The sequence below is a fragment of the Nicotiana tabacum genome, chromosome 18 (assembly GCF_000715075.1).
Source record: "Nicotiana tabacum cultivar K326 chromosome 18, ASM71507v2, whole genome shotgun sequence".
In the NCBI taxonomy this organism is placed as follows: domain Eukaryota; kingdom Viridiplantae; phylum Streptophyta; class Magnoliopsida; order Solanales; family Solanaceae; genus Nicotiana; species Nicotiana tabacum.
The window spans coordinates 140,095,446-140,111,521 of NC_134097.1; the positions used below are offsets into that span (position 1 = coordinate 140,095,446).

Consider the following 16,076-nt stretch of genomic DNA (forward strand, 5'->3'; position numbering starts at 1 on the left):
TGACCCATGATATCAAGCTCGAGAGTTTCGGAAACAATCTCTTTACCTTCACAAGGTAGGGGTAAGGACGGCGTAAATACTACCATCCCCAGACCCACAGAGTGGGATCTGAAGAGGGTAGTGTGCAGGAGCCCTTATCCCTAGCTGGTGGGTACTTCTTGCAAACAAAGATCCACAGTGAATAAAAGTGTAACCCCTACATCAAATGTTTAAAGAGGTATCATCTATTACAATGGCGTGTGCATGCTAATTTTGGGCACCGCCATTCAGCAACAGCACATGCCAAGTTACAAGAAGAGATCCACTATTTACAAATGGAAGAGCAAAACAGAGCAAAAGCAAAGTGGGAACATTGAAAGCAACCAACACTTGTTTAAAACTCGCAAATCACAATGATATTATCAAACAATCGTATCACGAGCGTGTACATTGTCATGAGGCTGATTTCATCATTGTGATTGCTAGTTACCCACTGAACATGACAGTCCCCTTTTGAGGCTGAAGTTTTATTTAGTCTTCATTATCATCATCCTCAGCACCTACCTGAATAAGCTGATACCCGATCATAATGCGTATATGCGATTTTCTGGGAGTGAGATCTGTTCCAAACCGCTTGCCTGCAGAAGAAAAAAATCATCTTGCACTGGTTAGAAACAAGGTGAGTGCTCCTTTGGAACAAAAAATATCTTGCTACTACAACCTTGTGGAGAATGTAGATCAAGTTTTTTTTATCTATAACTTGACTACCAGAAGATAATCAATGAGACCCAGCATCTTTTTTCTCTTAGTACCCCAAAACATTAGCCAAGAGAATAGAAATTACCACTCTGGATATATGAAAACTCGAATATGCAATGGCGTAATAGTGTAGCAAAAAGGATTATAGAGAAGAACACATCGAATGATGAGATCCCCAGAAGATAAAAAGAAACAGAGAAAGCACTACAAAATTCAGAGTCACTTGGACTCAATTTATCAGGAACACCGCTAGTTGATTCCTCTTCAGGTTCCTCCTCATCGGCATCTTTTTCCTGCTCAGATTCATCTTCTGACTCATTTACATTATTCTTCTTCGCAGCCTTTTCTGATGCCGTTTCGGTCTTCTTTTGGCTCTGTAAATAAACCAGAGACATGATGTGAAAAGGTCACAGAACTCAAAGAAAATACTGGCGTGAATGCACAAAACTCTCCCCTATCCTTTCTCTCGATTTCCATCTATTTCTTTTTCCATTTGGAAGGATGTAACAAGAAACAGCTCAAATTAAAAAGCTCTATGGTAATAAACATAACAAATGTTAAAGCATTAGCAGCAATCCAGACAGCATAATTTAGCTCATTGAGTACTCCACTTCTTTTACACCCAAAGATAAAAGTTCCTCACTCTCTCCAAAATCAGGATTAGAACACGATATCTTCCCAGACAAAGCCAACTCAAACAGCAGAGAAACTTTGCGAACAATTTTGTCAGCTTCTATGCTGTTAACTCATATGATGATTTTTTATTAACCCTCTGAGACCTTAGGATGTGGATGTGGAAATTCAAGTTGAGAACAGGCAAACGTACAACCAAGGAGCTTTGAAATGAAATTTAATAAATTTATTGTTAATCAAATTTCTCCATGAAATTTCATATAGGCCACAGAGAATACAAGTTAGCAGTTGCAAGCCAAAATCATCTCTCAGTTTGTATTTCAGTACTAAAACATAGTTAAACGTTGATAAGAAAGAAACATACCATTGGCTGAACCTTTCGAACTAACAGATGCTGATGAGGGATTTTTTGTGCTCTCTCTTCTGCGCTTCTTTCCTTTACTTGACTAATCATTTGACCAGAGATGCATCAGTACACTATAAATAAACAGAACAATCACAGATGCTTTTATCACATTCAGAGGTCAACCTGTTCCTTCTCAGCAAGCAACTCAACAGTCGTACCATGACGAGCTTCCAAAAAGTCCATCAACTTTGGCACTATGTCCTCCTAATGCATATGAACTCTTAATTAGTTAAGATACTTGGAAGGAAGATTATATACAAATGCCAAATCTCCACGTAGTATGAAGTGCCAAGTTGAGGATTAAAACAATGCCTTCACTCTTAAGACCCTTTCTCTTTTTGATATGTAATTCACTCATAAGATAAATTACAGCTGACTAATTTAAGAAAGAACTACTTGAGTCAAATAAAAAAGACCTAACATGCAGCAAAAGATATGAACTCGCCTTCCTTGCTGTATAGTGGTGAACAGGTATATTTAGTTCAATGCAGAATGTCAACAGCTTCTGTTCGGAATACTTGTCAAGCTTTTCTTTTACTTCCATCTTTTTATCTTGCAACTTACGATGATATAACATCAAGCATTCTAAAAGCTCAATCATAAGATAATCAATGAGATACATTTACAATCAGTACGACCAAGCAAGCAAAGAGAAGGTTAATGTTCAAAGTTTCCCAAACCACCATCGCAGGTATGAAAAAGCAAGATATTGGATAGTCATTTACTCATCTATGCATCCTTTCGCAACATGAGATGTCCATTACAGCCATTCACGCAACACAGAGTAAGGAAACTGTGAATTTGGTGTTCTCGATCTGAGCCTGCAAAGGACAAGAACTATAAGCGAAAAGAATAAAATGTTGAACAAGCACGACGAGATGAGAAGTGAATATCATTCTATCGGGTATAAGTCGCTGACTAGTTCCATAAGCGGAGATCAAGTATCATAAGGAATAGTCCTAATCAATTGTCGGTAGAAGGATCGTGCGAAATGCTTTGAATCATCATCATTGCCAGATGAAAGAAGGAAAATCCTGAGAAATCCCGAGTATAACAAAATGGTAGAGAAATCACCAAAGCTTTGAATCCAATGCCTACTATCTGGTAAATATTTCTCACAGATAATAAAACTTTCTGCTTGCTTGCAAAGAAGAAAAGTACCATATATTGCCATCTCAAAGGAAGAATGATATGGCACTCGTGTGGAAAATATGCCTCTTTAGAAACTTGTGATCCAAAAAAAAAAAAAGGAATAAACCATTCCTTTTCATAAAGAAATACAAACTTTTCATGGAATGACGCTGCAAATGATTTCATATTTTTCTTTACATCATTTTAATTCTCCACATTGTTTTGACTAGCGAATGAAGAAAGGTAGACTAACAAGATGGCCAAAATAAATGGCTTTAAAACCCACAATATTTGTTCTCGAGTAAAATGACATAAGCAATTTCTTCAAGATAAAAGAAATAATTGCAACTTCTCCACACTTCACTACAATTTTACCTAGATAAATGGATTGCTGATAGAAAATAGTAGAGAACCAACAGCCAACTCATCCCAACTGATAAATGTTGTGTTGTCACCAACTATTTTCAAAAGAACCCTACAACTCATGCCAACTGATCAAAGTTGGGTGGTCACCAACTATTTTCAAAAGATCTCCACAACTCATAATTTTCTTTCCTACTTTCAACTACTACCCCATCTATTTTACTCTCATATTTATCGATTTAACCACCTCAACATTTACAAAATCTGTTAAGGCATGCAAACAATGGATGCAAGAGCGTATTATTAAGTTGTCCTTTTAAGTCTTGAAGACATACCTTTATCCGCCTATTGTTCCACTTAGTAATACTTGCTATAGTCCTCCAGACCTTCATTTCCTTGACCTTCTTGCTTAGCAACTTCCACAGGCAAGGAAGAGCGCCAAAGTCAGCAATGCGCTGAGTTATGAAGATGGTTGACATTAGTAAAAAATAAGGCAATATCCATGTCTGACGCAGTTACGTTTTAGAAGAAGATCGAAACAAAACACAAAAATAAAAAATCTGGTGTAGTCTTTGCACAGTGTGCTCATTCTCAACAATTTAGCACATTGAAGGAAGGATGATGTTATAGTAACTTAACAGAACAGCATAGGAGACAATTAGTCCCAAGACACTAGTAAAATTAACAAGGGTGAGTCAAACTCTCTTTCCCTTTTCACACTTGAGGTATGCAAGATGTGTACAAGGGGCACAATCCATCAACAAGAAAGCTGCTTGAAAGAAAACTCTTCAAGTATCAACTGAATTCTCTTTTTATTTTATTTTTCCAAGAAAAGGCAAGTACCAACTGTATTCTCATTTCAATCAATATCACATAACTTCAAGCTCATATTTTGCAAAATAAACTCAGCAAAAAACACCTATAGAAAAGAAAATAGCTTGTGATACAGACCTCTCCATAGCATCTTAAGGGGTCGTTTGGTAGGATGCATAAGAATAATGCTGAATATGGTGTATTAGTAATGTTGGTATTAGTTATGCTTGCATTAGTTATGCTGGTATTAGTTATGCTGACATATTTCTTATCCATTGTTTAGTTTGATGTATTAAAGCATTGCACAATTTCTAAAAGAATTGCTTGTTTACAAAAATACCCTCAAAACCAGTCCATCACTCTAAAACTTTTTAAAAGAAACATATGTTGAGAAATATTTTTATATGAAAAAGTTTAAAAAAATTATTTGATTTGTCTACCTATATTGTAATATAGAACTAAATATTTATATATAAAAAAGGAAATATGCTAAGTATTTTTTTATTTACTAGATATATAATTTTATTTCGCACTATTTGAATTATTTTAAACTTGCATTAATATAATAACTAGCATATTTTAATCAAGCATAAATTTTAAAGGATAATTTTGTCTTTAACTAAGCTAATGCATTGCATGCATTAAAACCCATTGCATTGCTAACTAATGCATAAGTTAGTTACCATGGTTTTCTATGCATTAGTTATGCATAGGATAATACCAAATAGGAGGTATAACTAATGCATAAGTTCAAAATGTCTACCAAACAAGGTATTATTAATACACAAAGCTAATGCAAGCATTATTTTATCTAATGCAACCTACCAAACGACTCCTTAAGAGAATTATGAAAGTAAAGGCCCCATTTGGGAGTGTAAAAGCACAATCTTTAAGCATGTGAAGATATTTTCTTGACTAAATCTAGACAACTCCAAGTACTTTTCTTTTCTTATTCTATTTTTTAAAACTCAAGGACAACTCCATGTTTCTTATTACCAACTTGCATACATAGATATTTTGTCCCATGGTCGTATCAATATCTAAATAGGCTAAGTTAGAGACACTAAGAATTGATGACCCAAAAACTCGCGGTCCAGATGGCAAAGAACCTGCTTTCACACCTTCAGACGAACACACTTACAGAAGGAAGAACCTTTAAAAACTCGTTTGGTGGGAAGCTTTACCAAAATGGGTTGGTTCTTCGTAGGCCATTAGAAAACGCAGTGCAAGCTAGGGTGGCCATTAGAAAGGCGGCGGAAGCTACGATGGTAGATGCACTTGAAGCGATACAAGATTTCTTCTCTGATTTTCCGATAAAGAGTTAAAGACCAGGCAACTAGAGTTTCATATGAAAGGCACAAGTGGATGGGAGAAGTTCCATGAAGCTGAAAAGGTGGGAGGAGCAGTCGGGGTGTGTCGATTCTAAGCACAGGATTGGATAACCATTTTGATTTAAGATGCAAAAATAAAATAATACCGGTCCATATGTTTACTGCATAAAAAAGCCCATCATTAAGATAGCCGCTTTAAATAGATGTACATTTAATTATGCTATTGACTACTATTACAATACTAAATAAAAGTAAATTAATCTTATCCACAAATCTCTAAACTAAGAGTAGCTCCGTAGGAAATAACAAAAACTACATACCAAATGTAACATGCTAAGGTGGCGCAGCTGTATAGAGGAACCGACCAAATCCAGTAATGAATGAAGCACAATGCAGTGGCAGAGACATGATTTTATATAAGGGAATTCAAAAATGTCACATATTATGGTATTTGAACATGTGACTTAAAGTAAGTAACCCCCTTTGCCACTTTTCCAGAATATTACTTATTCTAAGGGGTTTCACCAGCTTATAAAACCAAAAATACTAGTTTTTATCCTATTACCGTGTAATTTTTCAGTAAAGATGACTCAATTGAAACCCCCTTCTACAAGCTACCTACACTTCTGGCACAATGTTGTAGAGTCAAAAAAATAAACGGATAAGAAGATGATATTTTAAAGTTGATTCATGAACATGCCGAATTATCTTCTCAATACATATTGTTTAAGATGTTTCCACCTTTCAATCATTTTATTTTATCTCATCTCATTCCTTTCTTCATTGGTCCATCCATCGAACAGTTTGGATCGAACCATGAAAGCTTCTAAAAGCTACTTGAGACCCAAATACCTGAGACTGGATGCCGTCTCTGAAAACAATATGTCCAAGCGTACGGAGGGAAGGGATGACTACTGAAGGGGACTGATGTCTGAAACATCAATTGACATATATATCAGGAAAAATCATAAGTTAGATATGGAAAAGTTCCTTAAATGAGGAAACTGTAACATTCCACTCACTCGAGGAGTCCAACTAGCCGTTGACAAACACCATCACCAATGATGACTTGAGTTTTGCAGTATGTGCTATGAGTAAGACAAGCAAGTACCCAGCATGCAATTGATAGTACCTCTTCATCGGTTAAACTAAACAGGCGAAAAAGTTCTCGGAGTGATGCTCTCACCTGACAAATAAAGTGTAATTACTAATTTGAAGCATCCAATAAAGTTTTACTTTTCATTTTACCAAACTAGTCTCTTGGCACACGTGTTGCAAGTGGATACGTATCAATGATAACTTTAAGAAAACTAAATAAATACTATTCAATAAATGCAAGTTATAAAAATAAAATTAGGGCATGTTTAAAAACCAATGTGTAATTACTATTAGTAATTATACAGCCTATTAATTACATAGTATAGTAATTACGAAGAGTTGTTTGTTTCCCACAATGCTAATATCTAGTGTCACGGATGGTTGCACAAGCGTAGTTACATAGCTAGATATTGTTTAAAGTTAATTTTTAAATAAACTACTTTCAAAAGAACATGCAAAAATCTAACGTGTGCCAATTATATGTGTACATAAGAAGTATTAAATTATATTTATTATTAAGTATTTAAAATATAGATTCTTGTGTAAAAATATACTCCTCCAGTCCTAATTTATATGAAGGTATTCGGATTTTGAGAGTCAAATGAATCCTTCTTTGACTGTGATTATTTCATATGCCTTTTAAATAATTTAGACTATTAATTATTGTGACTTATTCTTAGGTTTTGATTACTACCTGATGTTGCTTTTGCATTGGTTCTGTTGCTATCTTAGAGGTGTTAGTGCTTCTTTTCATGACGCTTTTACTACTATATTTCTTTAACTGATTGTTGTGATTATGCATGCCTTGAGTGTAGGGCCGACCCAAAACAGTCTCTCTACCTGCTCCAGGTTAGGGGTAAGGTTGTGTGGACACTACCCTCCCCAAACTCCACTTGTATATGTTGTTTGTATTAATTATTGCAACTTATAGTACTTTTTACGTAGTTTCCAAAAATGTAAATTTTATTTCAAAAAATTAGAGATTATATGTTCAAATTCGTGGTCAAAATTGAAAATTTTGAATCATGATAAGCGAGAAGTGCCCCTCGGGCTCAGTATCCACAAACCTGCCCCTCGGGCTATATCTCAGTACAAAGCCAGCCCCTCGGGCTCAATCTCATATCACAAATGGGTACCTGCGCTCACTAGGGGTGTACAAACTCCTGAAGGGACCCCAAACTCCTGGAGGGGCCCCAAACTCCTGGAGGGGCACCTCATGGCATATATGTAACTCAGGCCCTCGGCCTCAAATCAGTATCAGTGTTCCTCACAATATAGGCCCTCGGCCTTACTCAGTCCGAAAATCATCACAAGCCCCTCGAGCAATAAATAGACAGTGTTTTCAGCCCAAACATTATTTAAAAATATCATTTAAGTCTTAAATCTTAGAAAGAATGGCTTAATAGTAAAATAGTAGGAATTACCAGGACCGAGTTCAAGTAATAAGTCAAAACAGTGAGGAAACAGTAATAAAAATCCCCGAAGGGTTCAAGTAGTTGGCACGAAGCCCAAACATGGCGTTCAGCCCAAGTCATGGTGATAACAAATAACTTTCAGTCAAATATGCAGTAAAATCATCAATCGGGACAGACCAAATCACAATCCCCAATAGTATACGACCCCGCGCTCGTCATCAAACGCGTATCTCACCTCAATATAGCACTACGATGTATAAATCCGGGGTTTCAAACCCTCAGAGCATCATTTACAATCATTACTCACCTCGAACCAGCTAAATCTCTATCTTGCGACGCCTTTGCCCCTCGAATCGGCCTCCACGCGCGTCGAATCTATCCAAAATTGGAACGGATACGTCAAAATATACTAAGGGAACAAAGACCAAGCGAAAACAGTCGAAAAATACTAAAAATCCTGAATTTAGCAAAACCCGAGCCCCGGTCCCACTACTCAAAACTCAAAAATTTTCACATCATTAGATTCCTCGTCTTCCCACGAGTTCATACATATCAAGAACACAAAAATCGGAGTCCAAATCACCCCTCAAATTTTCATTTTAAGCTTTCTTAAACTCAAGCCCTAATCCTCCATTTTAGCCTTTAAATTCCTTTAATTACAACCCTAAGTCCATGAAAATCTACCATAGAATTGTGTTTTAGGTCCAAAATCCTTACCTTAACGAAGTTCCCTTGAAATCTTCCTTCCAAATCGTCCAAAAGCTCTCAAGCCGAAGTTAAAAATGGTGGAATAGCTCAAACTCGCGAAGGGAAATAACATATATGCTCTGCCCAGTCCTTTTCGCATCTGTGACACCATAGCCGCTTCTGCGGTACCGCATTTGCGGTCTACCATCCGCTTCTGCGAAATTCACTTAAGGGACCAGGTCCCGCTTCTGCGAAACACCCTCCCCATCTGCGACTCCGCGGATGCGGCTAACCTGACCGCTTCTGCGGTCCCTGACAAACTCCTCCTCGTCCGCTTCTGCGGCCAATCCAACGCATATGCGGCGCCGCACCTGCGGTCCCCAAACCGCAGGTGCGAAAACACCCGAAGCAACAAAACTTCAGCAGCTGCAATTACACTTCGATTTCCCCGTTAACCACCCAAAATCATCTCGAGGCCCCCCGGGACCTCAACCAAAGGTACCACCACATCCTAAAACCTTTTTCAAACTTGTTCCAATCATAAAAAATCTTCCGAAATACGCTTTTGATAAAAAACCCGACTAAACCGCGTCCAAATGACCTGGAATTTTACACACACATCCCAAATGATATAACGAAGCTACTGCAACTCTCGGAATTCCATTCCGACCCCTGGATCAAAATTTCGCCTAACAACCGGAAATCGCCAAAATATCAACTTCGCCAATTCAAGCCTAAATCTACTCCGGACCTCCAAAACCTATTCCGATCACGCTCCTAAATTACAAATCACCTCCCGAAGCTAGCCGAACCATCAAAACTCACATCCGAGCCCTCTAACATATAAGTCAACATCCGGTTGACTCCAACTTAAGCTTCCTTAAAAGAGACTAAGTGTCTCAAACCTTACCAAAAATCATTCCGGACTCGATCCGACCAACTCGATACCACAAAACACGGATAACGAAGCAATAAGAAGCATAAATGGGAGAAACGGAGCGGTAGCTCATGAGACGACTGGCCGGGTCGTCACAAGTAGCCTTTTTACTATTATAGTTTAAAATAGCAATGACGCCCACAATAGCCCAAATGAGGAAGTAAGCTGGAATTGTAGTGCCAAGAATTATAGGCAAATTGTTTTTCTTCTTCTTCTTCTTTGGCGATTTGGCGGATCGAGTTGTTGGCTGATTTCCTCCTGACGATGAATCAGTGGTCTGGCAAGACTCATCAGATTGACTGCACAAATCTGAAATGCCTGAAATACTAAATATATAGTAGAAAAATTGAGTCAAATTAGTGTTTAGCACATTACAAGTCCAAGAAATAGAACATGTAAAAATTTTGCTAGTTGCTTTTCTTACTCTATGTTTAGTCCATTTTTGTTTGACAATGAGGCAGGTATTGATCCACTGAACTGGTTATTTGACAAATTCCTGGAACAAATCAAAATCAATTGTCACTATTTGTCATATTAAGATGGAAAAATTTAGCATATTTATCATAATAATAAAGTTTAAGTTTTACGCACCGACAATCTAAAAATATTTACATAATGAGATCATGTATCATGTAAACATTATACTGTCAGTGTATATAACTTAAATCAATCAGAATATAACGTATTTATACTAACAGTTCTTTAAGATTCGGTAAGGTGCCAAGGAAATCAGGAATAGGTCCATCCAAATTGTTGTCACTCAAATCACTGCAAAATAATAAAAAAAGAGTAAGAAATTAAAACACCCCATTTGCTAGGAATAATTTGTGTATTTAAATCAAATTAATGAGGAAAAAAGAAAAAGAATAAGAAATACATTGTCTGAAGAGCATCCATGGAACTAAGATCAGGAAGTAATCCTGATAGGTTGAAGCCACTTAAGTACCTGTAAATTAATTATTTCAACAAAATTTTAGAATTAATATAAAAGCATGTATTATCTTATCAATTATATTAATAAATAAGATGGTGCTTACAGTGCTGTTATGCGAGGTGGATCATCACTGCTACAATTAGCCCAATCCCAAGTAAAGGATGTTGGAAGACAAGGATCACCATTCCATTCTTGTAATACTTCAAATTCATCTTGCAGTGATACTAAGCTCTCCACTATATAAAAAATATCATATACTACTTAATTAAATATAATATTCCATATATAATTCAATAACATTAAAACCATCAATAAATAAAAGATTTAAGTTATATACACTGATAACATAAAGAATTTTACATTATCGTGCACTTTTATCATCTATAAAAAAATTTATTACTCATTTTTTCAGATTGCTACGAAAGAGTTACTCTTTGTTGTAGGTGATCAACTTAACCTAATTGTGCAAAAGAATTTATACACTATCAATACATAAAAATTTAAACTCATAGATGAATGAATTTATCTTCCACGCACCAATAATGTAAAGAACTTTAGACTACCAGGTTGAATTGACGTACAACAACAGGTAACTCTCGATATTACGTAATTATTATAATATATGCGTGAAAAATGGGTCGTTTGGGTTGGTATTTTGGCCGGTCAAGATTGGCTGACTCATTAAATGGGTCATTGTCCCCAAAAGTTCGCTTGAATTAAGATGGGATAAACAATAGGTTGTAATCCAACATAGTATGATATGATGATTAGTAAAATAAAATATCACGTTATACATATTCTTTACGGTGTTATTGTGCATGACTTAACTTTGATTAAATAGTAGGGTACGTAGTACGTACCATCTTGACTGTTTGTTCCATCAGTTAACGCACACTAATCTATATATATATATATATATATATATATATATATATATATATATATATATATATATATATATATATATATATATATAAGCAGTAAGTAAGGCAAGTCCATGCCCTGGGAAGTCCATCCCGAATATCGATATCTAATTTCTCAGATTTTCAAAATTTTCCTACTCACTTTAACTCAACAAATCAATTATTAAAAAATTAGGCTCAATTACAGCCCCTAATAAGGAGGAAACAGATAAAGCGCCGGTTTCAAAATTCTCTTCATACCGTTTCAAGCACAAAATCCGTATCTGAAAATCAAAAAGTCACCATATTGAAACGCTGCTTCTTATTAACAATCTATAAAAGCAACAGAAGAAACCGTATTTGATTTTTCCACTCTCTCCTCTACAGGTTAGCAATTCTGATACCCACATTGAATTTCATTAATTTCTTAGAAATTTTATTAGTATTTATTTTATCATTGTTTATACATATGATATTTGTTGTCTAATGAATTTGTGAGTTTATCTGAATACATTCATTTGTTATACCCTATGTCTGTTGTGGTTAAATTAATCTACTAAGAAAGAGTGGATATGTCTGAATATAGGTGGAAGAATTGCTAGCAGAGCCATCTCGGCTTTGGTGAGAACTGAACTAAGTTTTTTTTTCCTCTGAATACTTGGAAAAATGTCTTTTTATGTTACGGGTTTCAGAACTATTTGCCTTAAAAAAGTGAGAAAACATCTTCCCTTCTTGAATCTTTCCCTAGCTCGATCGGTTTGTTTTCACATCCTCGCAATCTTAGGTATGTACTCCAAGACATGGTTAAACTCCTGATATTGAAAGTTTTCTCTAGTGATGCTATATGCCCACGTGAAGTATGTCTCTTTCTTTTTATTTCAGTCCAACTTATTCGGAGTTCGAAACTCAAATTTGTTGAATTGTAGAGAAATCATGGCCACACTTTCATTGTCTGTCACTTGAGCAATACGTGTGTGCGAATATTTTTACAACTCAGACTCTCACTCTATTTTGTTCTTCTTTAAACTGTGTACCAGTGGGTCTATGTGGATTAACAATGGCTCTTGAGTTCGATCGAGTTTCTTTACAGTATCCACCATTCACTTGTGTCAAATCAGCTTTTCAGTGTATGGCTTCCATATTTTGACTACAATTCTTATCAGAAGGCATGATAGTAATAAGTGACAAAGATGCAAAAAACATAAAAGTTGTCCTCCACTTTTGGTTAGAGGCTGAAGATGAACTTTCTAAGTTGGACATTAAATTCAGCAGCGGCACAATATAATCTTGAGGGAAGAAAGCCTTTTCAAGAAATGGTTCTGTTCCGTTACTAAGAGACGCAATGACTGTTACTCTTCTATTGTTCCGTTACTGAAATAGTTTGAAGTTTTGAACTTTAGATTTATTTCCTTTTATGAGACTCTACAAATCTTAGTTTTGTTGGTTATTGGGGATGTTTCACCGTCTCTGAAATAGTTAAAAAAATTTAACTTTAGATTTTTGATGCTCCTTTCTTCTTCTTATGTGAATGCAAAAGCTGAGTGTTGGTTAAAAGTTTTTAACTTTAAATTCTTGATGCTTGAAGGGTAACACGACTAAATTGGTATCATGGAAAAAAAGAGAACTTGCTGTAGGCAAGAAGACCAACTTGAAATGCTTTGTTTGTCCTTATTTCAGTAAGTTATGGAATTACCTTTTTCTCCTATATAAGAAGCACGGTAGAAACATTCTATTTATAAGACGAGTTCAAGGAATATTAAAATAGAAAGAAACAAAACTTTTGGAATTCTGTGGAGGATCGAGAACTAAAATAGAAATTTGTAATGCACCATATATAATTGATTTTTATGCATATATACTTATAAAATTGTCTTTATCTCAACAAAATTTATAATAAAAATTAATTCTAAATATAGATTTCTGTTATTTGTAACCGCACGAAGCGCGTCAAATTCTCTAGTGATGAATAATTCCAAGGCATTGATAAGAGGAGGAAGTGTTGAATCAGGAGTAGGGACAAGAGAAAAAGTAGTGTTTGGTGTAACAGTAAGATTACTAACAAACAATTGAGTAAAATTTCCATATGGTGGTAAAATAGGGTCTGAAAAAGGCTCAATATCTTTCAAAATTCTGAAGGATCTTGTTTGGTTTGAGTCAAGTTGAGTCACTTCAGAAAAATACATGTTCATATAAATTGGAACTTCAAAGGGAAGAAATTTCTGTTTAAAGTTATGAAATTGGATGAATTGATTGTAGAAATAGTATTTTGTAGCACTTGTGGAGGATGATCTACTTGAGTTGTATCAATGTTTATGGCATCGTTTGAGACTGATATTAATCCATTTCCAGGAATTCCTGGCACCCATATTCTGTCATAGGGATTATCTATGTACCTGTTGATTTTAATAAAAAGAAATTTATTAATGAAAAAAATAAGTAATTATGTATCAACAACAACCGTAATGACTATGCTTCAATAATTTCAGACAAATTAAGGTCGATTATATAAATTTTCACTATTCATATCATGTTGCTTCATATATGCCCGCTCTCAATATAATATTACAAAAAGATTAATTTCTCTAACACAGAAAGTATAAAATCAATCTAATATGACAACATAAAACCAAAATATATAGACATATTTTTGTCCACAGCAGCACCTGCAGGAACGGAGCTAGATGGTTAGAAGGAAGTTCAATTGAATCTCATTTGGCGGAAAGTTTCATATACTGTGCAAATAAAGTATATAAATGTGACATTTCAGAAGAATTCCACATCGACAAAACACGGGAATAATACTGAGTATATAAGTAAATAAGTCTTAGACCCTAGTGATTAAAGTCGTGCGGACCTAAGCCCAAGGAACCGGGTTACATATGGTATCAAAGTCACTCCACGTGCAACCTTAAACGATGGTAGGACAAACCTCAACGGTCAACTGTGTTTAGGCTGAGTCCCTGAGGGGGTGTATATGTGGCACCCTAGGTGAATTCCACATCGACAAAACACAGGAGAGAATCTGGGTATATAAGTAAACAAGTCTTAGGCCCTAATGACAAGTTTTAAAGTTATGCGGGCTTAAGTCCAAAACAGACAATATCACTAGTAGGCTGAGTTGTTATAATAAATAAATTCTTTGTATGTAGATAAATTGTGGGATCTTTTTAACCTAAGTGAAACTTCTATTATGATGGTAAATGTGACTCAATAATTGCTTTATGTAGCAAGTCTAAATACAACTGACATCCTTTATTCGAATTTCTGACTCCACTACTGACATTGGATCGAAGACTAACACAAAGAGAAGCAAGATAATATTGAGATAGTTTTTATACCTGATAGTTTGGTTGGAACCATAAGCAACTCTTCTGTTCAAGAACAAAGCATAATTTGGATCTACATGACTATACATATTAGAATCCAAACTACAAGTGCTGAGATAAAAGGAAACTGATCAGCCACTGTTTGAGCAAGACAGACACTAAGGTAATCCCCTTTAACAACATAAATTGTCTCGTAATAAACAAGTTGGTCACTAGTTTTGACATTGGCCCAATTATTCCCATCAAATTGAAGTGAAAATGATGGAGGTGAAGATTTTCCATCATAATTTCCATAGTTAAAGCTCGCTCGAATTAAAACGAACGCCTTTTTCGACTTTAATGAGGTAGCAATTCTTGTTTCTGCTTGTGAACACTCTAAGAGTGTCCATTACGTGGGATAATGAGTTGCTGGATTGTACAACGTAGGATTTTCCATTGGTAATATAATCTTCATCTCCTAATCAGACTATTGAATTTTCGTCTGTGTACGTTTCTGATGATCCACAATCAAGCTCACAAACACTGCAAATAAAGGGAAAAAATAGAAAAGAACAGAAATTAATTAGCAAGATATATTAAATAGAATATGGTTTTCAGAAGGTATAATTAATTAAGCTATATAAGCTTTTACCATCAGCAGAAACTGAAGAGAAAACACAGAGAACTAAAACAAGTAGGAGAAAGTGGCTGCTAGCCATGCTGAAGTATAGAATAATAGATAATGAAACTTGGGGCTGCATTATACATACGGACAATTTGTTATATATAATTAATTGTTAGATAGTGATGGTTTAGTGTCTATTTTAAACCAATGAATTTGCAAAAGTTGACCTTGTGTTTGGTGTATATTCCCCCTTTTCACTCGTTTACTAGCTTTTATGATGTAATATATTTTTATCGAAATAATAGGGTATTTATTCCTGCATCAACGAACTAACAGATATTTTATTAGATAGTAATACCTTTGGAAATCTGTATGCATGAAAGCCCCAAATAAGGCATAACGTAAAAAGATTGATCACTTTACATGTATAATAGGGGCAAATGTAGCTTACCGGCTATGGATTCATCAAACTCATAAATTTCCACACTTTATATATCAAAAAAATGAATTAAATGGAGAGAAACAAATGGTCTGCTACTCTGGTAGTATAACTAATTTAACTGAACAGTTTTAGTAAGAATCGAAGAATTTTACACGACCAATGCTAATTAGGGTATAAAATGGTAAACTTTATTGCGTTGACTTATTTTTACTACGTTGACTTTGACTTGACTAAGGAGTTAATCTAGGAAGCCAACTAATATGCGAGATGATATAAAAGGGATTAAAGACTTTGAACTTGTCAAAGTAAACTGCAG

The 16,076-nt window shown here is 35.3% G+C and overlaps 1 protein-coding gene and 1 pseudogene across 2 annotated transcripts; both read right to left on the minus strand.

Moving 5' to 3' along the window:
* Positions 1-203: 203 nt before the first annotated feature.
* On the minus strand, positions 204-5,506 carry LOC107823095 (uncharacterized). 2 transcript variants are annotated; one of them, XM_075236512.1, is made up of 6 exons: positions 5,269-5,506; positions 3,607-3,726; positions 2,503-2,598; positions 1,901-1,981; positions 1,736-1,817; positions 204-1,112 (listed from the first exon to the last, which is right to left on the minus strand). In XM_075236512.1, the coding sequence occupies exons 4-6, from the start codon at positions 1,936-1,938 to the stop codon at positions 801-803; spliced, it is 432 nt and encodes a 143-aa protein (XP_075092613.1). In that variant the 5' UTR covers positions 1,939-1,981; positions 2,503-2,598; positions 3,607-3,726; positions 5,269-5,506; the 3' UTR covers positions 204-800. The 2 variants fall into 2 exon arrangements, with proteins under 2 accessions (XP_075092613.1, XP_075092614.1); XM_075236513.1 differs by having other exon boundaries at positions 1,901-2,598.
* On the minus strand, positions 2,548-15,412 carry LOC142172734 (putative LRR receptor-like serine/threonine-protein kinase At1g51880; annotated as a pseudogene).
* Between the last annotated feature and the right edge of the window lie 664 nt (positions 15,413-16,076).

What these genes read in the sequence shown, in the direction of transcription:
- LOC107823095 (XM_075236512.1), bottom strand. Translation starts at nt 1,938, where the DNA reads ATGGTACGACTGTTGAGTTGCTTGCTGAGAAGGAACAG. An exon ending in TGCTTGCTGAGAAGGAACAG is followed by an intron (nt 1,818 to 1,900) that starts GTTGACCTCTGA and finishes TCAAATGATTAG; the next exon opens with TCAAGTAAAGGAAAGAAGCG. An exon ending in TTCGAAAGGTTCAGCCAATG is followed by an intron (nt 1,113 to 1,735) that starts GTATGTTTCTTT and finishes GTTTATTTACAG; the next exon opens with AGCCAAAAGAAGACCGAAAC.